Source organism: Crocuta crocuta, unplaced genomic scaffold, assembly GCF_008692635.1.
Source record: "Crocuta crocuta isolate KB4526 unplaced genomic scaffold, BGI_CrCroc_1.0 scaffold143, whole genome shotgun sequence".
NCBI classification, from domain to species: Eukaryota; Metazoa; Chordata; class Mammalia; order Carnivora; family Hyaenidae; genus Crocuta; species Crocuta crocuta.
In genome coordinates, this window is record NW_027529175.1 from 8,793,678 (window position 1) to 8,802,847 (window position 9,170).

General features: G+C 65.3%; 1 protein-coding gene across 1 annotated transcript; it reads right to left on the bottom strand.

Annotated features, from left to right (window-relative positions):
- Nucleotides 1-1,429: 1,429 nt before the first annotated feature.
- MAPK11 (mitogen-activated protein kinase 11) lies at nucleotides 1,430-5,695 on the bottom strand. Its single transcript, XM_077757834.1, has 12 exons — nucleotides 5,690-5,695; nucleotides 5,332-5,595; nucleotides 5,181-5,239; nucleotides 4,975-5,086; nucleotides 4,873-4,902; nucleotides 4,750-4,797; nucleotides 4,544-4,658; nucleotides 4,158-4,229; nucleotides 3,848-3,927; nucleotides 3,314-3,392; nucleotides 3,053-3,226; nucleotides 1,430-2,735 (listed from the first exon to the last, which is right to left on the bottom strand). The coding sequence occupies exons 1-12, from the start codon at nucleotides 5,693-5,695 to the stop codon at nucleotides 2,656-2,658; spliced, it is 1,119 nt and encodes a 372-aa protein (XP_077613960.1). The 3' UTR covers nucleotides 1,430-2,655.
- Nucleotides 5,696-9,170: the final 3,475 nt, after the last annotated feature.

Below are 9,170 nucleotides of genomic sequence, written 5' to 3' on the forward strand. Positions count from 1 at the left end.
ATGAACCTGCTCCCCCTTTCCCTGTGGAAGAGTTGGTCCCGGCTCCCAAACTTAGGCTGCATCACCAACACCCTTCCTGTGACCTGCAACCCCAGGAACTAGAGAGGTTGGCCCTGCAGGGTCCCCCTTGGGCTCTTGTGCACATCCAACCCCCCTCTCCGTCCACCTGGGCCGTGGGAGGCCTGCTCCCCGCATTTGCAAGGCCCTTTGTCCCCCTTCTGCCCGGCTTACTCCCTCTGGTTTGTCTCAAGCCTGAGCCTCTCCGCCCTCTCCAGAAAGTTACGCCTGACCCCAGGGGTGAAGGAGGGCCTTACTTGGGGTCTCTGTACCCCCTTAACCCTCCATGGGGGCAGCCTCCTTCCATGTCTGGCCACACCCTGGACCAGATTCTCCTGGAGGACAGAGCCCCCTTCCCGGGCCCCCCAGCGCAGCGACCCAGGCCTGAGAATGAGCCGAGTAACAGGATCCCCAAGGCCCCCCGCCCCTCCCTCTGTGCCCTGCCCGCCCGCCATGAATCAGCAGCTCCGAGGCGGCCAGAGCAGCTTTACGCCTGGGCTGTGGGCTGGGGCTCTGCAGCACCCAGGACTTGGAGACCAGTCAGTGGGAACAGCCCGGGGGCTCTGGAGCCACAGCCGCCTGTGCCCTTCATGCCCTGGGCTGCCCGTGGCAGGTGGCCCGTGGCACTCCACCTGCCTCCTCCAGGAGGCCCCTAGCTGGCCCTCTTACTCCCCGTGGTGGGGCCCAGGGGTCTGGCCGCGTTCCCCAGGTGGCGCAAGCCCCAGTTCTGCTCCCGTCCCCTGCCTCCCACCCAGGACTTGGCCTACCTTGGGCTCCAGGGGTTCCCCCAGGACCTGAGGCCCAGCAGCCATACTGACCAGGCCCCTGGAGGCCCAGCTCCCACATGGTCTCCACCCCCAAGGCCCAGGGCAAGGGCACGAGTGTCCTTGTTGAGTGAGCTGCAGTGCTAGTGTGTCCCGAGGGCAGGTGGCCTCTTTCCCCTTAAAAAAGCTATTTTCCCCCCCCGTCACCCCGCTGGGTGGGCCTTGCTCCCAGAGACCCCCCGACTGTCCCCCAGCGGCTTCCCTGACCACTGAAAGGCAGCACAGGTCTGAAGCTGAGCCTGCCCGATGAATTCCTCAGCAGGGCAGCTGGCGTCGGTCTGTGGATGGCCATCCTGCCCTGTCCCTCCTCCGAGCCCACTAGCCTGGGTGGAGAACCCACCCCACCCCATCCCCCCGAGCTCTTGGGGAGCAGGGAGGGTGCAATGCCAGAGACAACTGCTTGCCTGCCTGGGGACCCAAGGGATCGAGGCAGTGCAGGGGCTGGCGGGGTCAGGCCAGCCGGGGATGTGGTGCGCAGATCAGCCACCCACCTCAGGCAGTGCGGACAGCGGGGCAGCAGAGCCTGGAGACTTGGGACACAAGCCGAGTGAGAGAGAACCCCTTTATTTGTGACACCCTGGTGCAGGCACTTGACGCTGAGGCCTCTGAACGGTGGGAGGTCACCACCTGATGCATAGGACACCACCACCCCACAGAGAAGCCTCGACGGAGGACCCACACCCCCAACACACATTGAGCAGGTTTGTGTCCAGAGGTTACCAGATCAGCTCCATTCTGGAAGAAGGGAGGTTGAGGGCTGACCCACAGACCAGAACCCCCAGCTCTCAGTGGCAGGGCCTGGTGGGCAGAGGTAGAGCGTGCAGAGCCTTCTTCATCAGCTCCGGGCCCAGGTCCAGGGTCTGAGTGCAAGTCTACACTGGTGTGCCCCCCGCCCCAGCCTCCTCCAGGCTGGAGCCCCCTGTGCCAACTAGCTCTTCACGCCTTAGAAGCACCTGCAGCAGCCCCCACAGGCAAGGAGAAGGGGCTGGCTTTTGTCCACTGGATGCCCCTCGCCCGCCTGAGCCCCTTGGGCGGTGCACACAGGATCTCAGCAACAGCGCCCCCGCCCCCGCGCCCTACAGCAGGGACTGAGGGAAGGGGAAGTGACGGCACAGCCACATCCATTCAAGCTCCTTGCTGGTCACAGAAGCTGGCCCTTCCCTCAGGCAGCCACAGACTCACACGTGCCTACACGTGCCTGACCCGCAGGTAGCAGGAGCACACGTTAGTGCACACGTGCCACACACAGCACAGGTGAACACGCGGCTCGAGACTGACTTTCTGTCCCTGCCCTGGCAGCCCCCAGAAAAGATCCTGCCCAGCTTTCAGACTTGGGGCTCTGCATTTTCCAGGGTAGCGCCGCTCGTCAGGGCCGAGACGCTCCGACAACTAAGACCCTCACTTCGGTCTCCAGGGGGCCCCCCAGAGACGGCCCTCTGGGACCCCGGAGAGCTGGGGACCGAACTACTCCCTGGGGGACCCCTTACGGCATCCAGGTGCGGTCCTAAGGGAGACCCAGGTTGCTGGGAGGAGGCGGGGGAGCAAGGAAGCCCAGGATGCTCTGCCTAGACTCCTGCCCCGGTGTCTTGCGCACAGGCACACTTCTGTGTGTTCACATGCATACGAGGACTGCCCACAAGGAGCAGCGTGCAGGCGAAAGGTCCCAGGCTAGGGTCAGGGCTGCTGGCCACAGCGGTGCTGGGAGGCACCCCTCGTGGGAATCCAGCAGGCCGAGGGAATCCTGTGGTTCGAGCGGCCGGCCACCACACTCCCCTCACTGCTCAATCTCCAGGCTGCCAGGTGACTGTGGTGGCTCCGGGGGCTTGAAGCTGAGGACCTCCTGGTAGGTGAGCTCTGGGGAGTGAAGGGAAAGGGTGCCGTCACTGGTCACTGGCCCGCTTCCCTCGCTGCCCCGGCCCATCACCCGGAGGGCAGCCTCAGCCCCTCGGCTTCCTTCCAGAGCCTACCCTGTGCTGCCTGCCCCCCAGGCCTCTGTTGGACACCCCCCGACCCCATCCCATCTCTACCTGCTCCACCCTGGAGTGGGGGGGACGCACTGGGGAGGAACTAGAACACTTCCGGAAGGAAGCAGGCAGCTCCTAGCCTCCAAGGGAATGACGCTTTCGGGCCCCTGGGCTCCGCCTCTCCCACCCAGCCCTCCTCAAGCGCACCCTTCCACTCCTCCACTGTGCGCTCCTTGGCCTCCACGCTCTCATCGTAGGGCTCAGCCTCGGGCTCATCGTCGGGGTCATGGTACTGGCTGAAGTAGGCGTGGGCCAGGGCCTCGGCCGCGCTGACCCTCTGGTCGCTGTCCAGCACCAGCATCCTTCCCAGGAGGTCCACAGCTGCCGAGTGGTCAGTGGAAGGGAGTGGTCAGCTGTGCATCGAGGGCCAGACTCGGAGCCCAGCTCAGACCCAGGGCCCGTCCTCACCCAGAGGGTTGGCTCCATGGAAGATGCTCCTGAGGTCCTTCTGGGGCATGGGGGGCAGGGACTGGATGTACGTCCGGGCCTGGGGACACAGAGGAAGGGCCTGACGGGGCTGTTCACGCCCTACCTCCTCTGACCTCAAGCCAGGCAGGGGCTTGCTGAGAGAAGCCCCCAGACTCATTCATTCCAGCAGGCCCGGACAAGAACATGCACAGACCAGAGGCATCTCCCACGTGGGGTTTAGTCGCTCCAGCACCCCACCTGGCTCTCGATGCCTGGAGCCCCGGGGCCAGGTGTCACCCCACTGTTCTGGGCAAGGGCACTGTTTGTTAGTGCTGGGATTTTGCCCTCACTGTCCCTCATGCCGGGAACATCTTCCCTGCTCCCTTTCCTCCCTTAAGGGGTCAGGCTCCTGCCTCAGGCTCTATTCCACTGTGACCCATGCTTCCCACACGGTTCCCAGTCTGTTCCCAGGGTCCCTTCCTCCAGGGTACCTAGGAGCATGGTTAGCGGAGGGAGCTGGGAGCTGGGACTCACGTGTTCTGAGGATATCTTCGCTAGGACCTCAGGGCTGGGCGTGCCCACCACCTCCATGATTCGCTTCAGCTGGTCGATGTCTGCCTGGCTGAGGAAATGCCTGCTGGCCAGGAGCAGACCCTTCCCGGGCCCCCAGACCTTGGCGCACTGCCCCAAACCTGCTCTCCTACAGCGGGAGTCAGTGAGCCCAAGGTGGCAGTGTGGCGCAGAGGAGGCAAGACCAGCCAGGAAGGGCCAATGCCACATCCCCTGAGACCCACCCAGCAGAAAGGGACCCTGGTTTAAGCCTCCTCCCCAAGGGCAAGGATACAGTCATTTCCTGGGAAGAGGGCCTTTCCCTGGAGCAGCTCAGCCATGATGCAGCCCACAGACCAGATGTCCACTGTTGGGGAAGGAGTCTCCATTAGTCTGCCCTCCCCAAGCCCCCCTCAGAGAATCAGGCCTCTCAGTCACACCCAGGCCCGAAGACAGCAGACCCAGCCCTGGGTAGGCGGAGGCGTTTGCCCAAGATCTGCTGTGCTCGGCACCTCTACGGTCTGTTTTGCAACAGTGCTCCCAAACCTTGCCTGTCCCCAAGGCTGGACACAAATGCCCCCACCACAGTCCTTAGCTTTTGGGCCCACAGCCCCCACCGTCCCCAGGCCCTGCCCACCCTGGTTCAACACAACCGTGTGCCCCCATATGGGCTGACATCACCTGTCTGGTTGTAGTGCATCCAGTTGAGCATGATCTCAGGGGCACGGTACCAGCGGGTGGCCACGTAGCCGGTCATCTCCTCATCGGCCTGACGGGCTAGCCCAAAATCCAGGATCTAGAGCAACCACCAGGCCTGTCAGTGCCTCCCAGGCAGGCCCCGCTCCGCCACCCGACAGGGTGACAGCCCCTCCCGCGCGCCAGCTCACCCGAAGCTCGCAGTCCTCGTTGACGGCCACGTTGCTGGGCTTCAGGTCCTGCGGGGCAGGCGGGCGTGAGCGCAGGGGCAGCGGTGGCGCCCGCCCCGCCCCTCACCCCGCGGCCGCACCTACCCGGTGGATGATCCCCGCGGAGTGGATGTACTGCGAGGGGGAGACGGTGCGTCAGGCTGCGGCCACCACACCCCACCCTGTGCCCGCCCACGCGGCGCCCACCTTGAGCCCGCGCAGGAGCTGGTAAACCAGGAACTGGACGTGCTCGTCGCTCAGCGCCTGGCACTTGACGATGTTGTTCAGGTCGGCGCCCATCAGGGTGGTCACCAGGTACCTGGGAGGGGTCAGGGGTCAGGACAGGGGCCCCGCACTCTTACTCTCCCCCCACCCCCCGCACGCGCTCAGCTGCCACGGCGGCTGCCACTCACACTTCGCTGAAGTCCTCAATGGAGGTAGCTGGCGTGAACACGTCCAGCAGCCCGATGACCTGGGCGGGGGCAGGAGTAAGGCCTGGCGACTCTGCCCCCCGAGGGGAGTCCCGCCCCGCCCTGCAGACCCGCCCCAGGGCTCTCTGCTCACGTTCTCATGCTTCAGGTGTTTGAGCAGCCGCAGCTCCCGGTAAGTTCTCCGCGCGTGAATCAGCGACTGGAAGGGTCGCGACAACTTCTTCACCGCCACCTTCTGGCGCAGCCGCGTGTCATAGGCTGAGCTGCAAGGTGGGTGAGTGAGGCGGTGCAGAGGGGGACCAGCCGTGTGCCCCCAGGCCCTGCTCCTTTTGAGCCTATTCTGGCCCCATGGGCACGCACCTCTGCTGCACGTTTGCTCGGAGGACCCTAGGGTGCGCTGCCCTCCGTGCAGCCAGCCCCTGACCTGCTGAAGAAGCCTCTCCTCTGCCTCCCCTGGGCCTGATCCCACCCTCCAGCCCACCCCTTCCCACCGGCATTCCGGCCCACAAGGTCCCGGCCTGCCCTGACCTGGGAGTCCCAGGGCAGGGACCGGGGTCTTCTCCCCCAGCTCAGCAGAGGCTGGGCAAAGTCTCCGACAACAGGCGGGAAAACAGCCACCGCAAGGTGTCCTCCTGTCCCCAGGGGGCCCAGAGCCGCCTCCAAAGCCCCTGGACCCCCAATGCCTCTGAATATACAAAATACGGACGAAAAACTGGCCAAGGGTGTTTACTGAATTATTAGTTTTGAGTGAAACACGGGACAACACGGAATGTTCAACAGAGAGTGGTGTCTGGGCCCACAGAACATTCCCCAGGGGTCCAGGGGCTCTTCTCCAGCTCCACACCAGCCCCCGCAGCCATCTACACCCGCCGCACCGGAGCCCTGCTAAGAGTCCGGACTGTTTGGTCACCGATGCTCAAACCTTCCCCCTCTCCCTCTTTACCCCCACCCTCCAGGACCCTGCCTCCCCGAGAGTGAGTGCGCACAGTCCGGGGAGAAGCTCCTGCGGCGGCTGGGATGCTCAGGGGCCCCGGTGGCGGTGGAGGAGAGCCTGCCAGGTGCCTGGGGCACCCCTGCCCCTTGCTGCAGCCTGTTGCCTGCTGGGGAAGGTCCAAGTCACTTCTGGGGAGGCAAGGAGGGAAGCGGCCCCTCGTGTGGGGCAGCAGACCCTTCTCCCCAGCAGTCCCATCCGCACAATCTGGTGACAGGGAGTTGGCACTAGGTCACCAGCTTTACCGTGGAAGCCCAGGGGACGGCCATCACCTGCACCGGGGCAACAGCAAGCAAGAGCAATGCGGAGAGACCCAGGCCTCCCAGGGCAGCTGGACCCTCCCTAGGGGCCCCCTGAAGGCAGCTCCGGGCCAGAGGTGATTCCAGCAAGGACTCTGTATACGGAGCTGCTAACGCATCGTCCCTGACCCTCTTCCTGCCCTTGAGGTCTTAGAGATGAAGACAGAGGCCAGAGGCTGAGACGGCCAGCCTGAGAACGCAGACAAGCTGGCCAATGACTGGAGGTGGGGGTGGGGGTGGGGGGTGTGAGCCCTTGCACGGGCCCCAGCGCTGGGCCTCTGGAGGGGGTCAGGAAGTCCCTCTGGTAAGCTTCTGTCAGAGCCAGGAGTTATGCCCCATCCCTAGGGGCTCTGGCCTCCCCACCTGAGACCTCATCAGTGGACAGCAGCCACCAGGCTCAGGCCTTGGTAAGGACCCCCCACTGGGTTTGGGGGGTTACCTCTCAACACCCACGTCCACACGCAGCTTGTCGGTATTCTAACTGCACCACAACAGCTTGGGACCACCTCACCCTAAGCCCCACCCCCCGCCCCTCCCCAGCCCCACACGGGTCTCAGCCAAACCCCCAACCCGGTCTCCCATTTCCAGACTCCGTCCTCTGTCTGGGTCCCAGGGCCCAACTGTGGGGCTGTGGTCTGAGCTTTCTTGGTGGCGGCAAAAACGGAGCAGCGTAGACCCCCGCAAGCACTGCAGGGGGGGACGGTAGGCTTCTCTGATCAGGCCTAAGCCCCATGCAGAGTCTGAGACCCTTTGGAAAACAGGAAAGAGTGCAGGACGCAGGAGAATTTTGAAGCCATTGTAAGGGGAGGGGTCCTGCGCTCCCCCAAGTTGGGCTTTCTCTTTTGCAAACAAAACCACCCATCCTAGGACCGGGGCATCTGCCAGACCTCAGGGCTGCCCGACCCTTGATGGGGCCGGCGTGGGGGGAGCACCCTGGACGCCTGTTCGCTCGTTTAGGGGCCCGGGAGACCCGCCCTTTCTCCGGCTGTGACGCCGCAGGATTTGGGCCTGGTGGGGGACGCCCCGGCTGGGACGGGGTGGGATCGCGACCCCCCTCCCTAAGCCGGAGCGGCGTCCGGTGGGAAAGTTTCCTCCCTGCCCCCGACCCCCATTCATTCCCGCGATCCGTGAAAGGCCCGGGGGCGGAGGCAGGGCGAGGCCCCTCCCCACGCCGGGAGCCTCTCCGCGGGNGGCAGAAGCGCGGCGGGCCTGGGCCCAGCCCTGTCAGGACCAGGGACAGCGGCTGCACCCGGCGCCTCGGAGGCGCTGCGCCCATAAAACACGATCCCCAGACAGGCCCTTTTGGGTTCCTGGTCCCTCTCCTCCCTCTAAACGCACCCTCGGCCGTCCCCGCTTCCAGGAAGCCCACCCTGACTTTCCTATGTACGGAGGAGCTGCTCTGTGCGGACCCGCAGTTCCGCCTCCGCACTCTGCACGCTTCCTCGTTTCCTCCCATGGCCTGGAAGGGTGATCTCACACGGGGCGCTGTACCCGGGGGGGGGTCCCCGCGACTGTCTGCTGCTCTGCACCGCGCATCATGCTCCCCACTTCAGAGGGACGCGTGGCCGCAGCCAGCCTTGGCCCCAGGACGGCCACCCCGTGTTGGGGGAGCAGGGGCCCAGGCGGGGCTCTGCGGTGCCTGAACTTCCACCTCCTAAAGACGCACTAAAACCGGAGTTTTTATGTGAAATCTCCTGATTTTTAAATATTGGCAACCAAATTAAAATAAAACATGTCAACGCAGCGCCAGGCAAACGGACATAACTGCCCAGCGAATCAAAACCCTGGCGGGGAGGCGGGGGCGGCTGGGTGGCTCGGGGTTAAGCGTGGGGCTTCGGCTCCGGTCCTGACCTCAGGGTTTGTGAGTTCGAGCCCCGCGTCGGGCCGGCTGCTGCAGCGCAGAGCCTGCTCGGGATCGGTTCTCCGTCCCCAGGCTCTCTCTCTGCCCCTCTCCGCCTCAAAAAATAAACGTTAAACAAAATAAAACAAAACGACCCAGGCGGGAGCCAAGAAACCGCAAAGAAAGTGATCTGAGTCTCGCGCCGCCCAGCCCCGAGCCACCCTGGCCTCAGTTTCCCCCCGGGAGCGGGTGCCGGTGGGGGGTGGTGGGTAAGGACCCGGGTGACGCCGGCTCCGCGCCTCCTCCGGAGTCTCCGCCTTCCCGGAGGGCGGGGCGCGCCGAGCCCCGGGCCGCGGGGGAGGGGGCGGCCTTTGTTCGCGCGGGGCGGGCGCCCCCCCACCCCCCCAGCGGGTTCCCCAGGCGACAGGCTCCGCCCCTCTTCTGCGGCCCCAGGAAGGAGCCGGGCCTCCCCTAGGGGAGCCTGCGCCCGGCCTCCCCTACCTGCCCCACATCCGGGCTGGGGGGTCAGAACTGACCTGAGAGGAGCGGCCCCCCACCCCCCCGCGGCCGGCTCAGCGGGTCAGGCGGAGTGGAGACGCTCCCTCAGAATTCACCAGGCTGGCGGGTCCCGCCTGGCCCAGCTGCCCCCTGGGGAGGCCCGAGGAGAAACCAGGGAGTTTCCAGTGGTGTGTTAGGGTGAGGAGAGGGCAGGGTCACAGCCCGACGGGTCAGGAAGTCCCCTGGAGGGGACACCAGTGGAGCCGCGCGCACCATCCTGCCTCCCTGGGAGGAGCTCGGCTGGGGGACAAGGAGGGTGGGGGCCGGGGGGGGGGCGGGGCTGA

Coding starts and splice junctions, on each gene's coding strand:
- MAPK11 (XM_077757834.1), bottom strand. Junction 4,230..4,543: donor GATGCACTACAACCAGACAG/GTGATGTCAGCC, acceptor CTTCCCCAACAG/TGGACATCTGGTCTGTGGGC. Junction 3,393..3,847: donor CGAAGATATCCTCAGAACAC/GTGAGTCCCAGC, acceptor CTGTGTCCCCAG/GCCCGGACGTACATCCAGTC.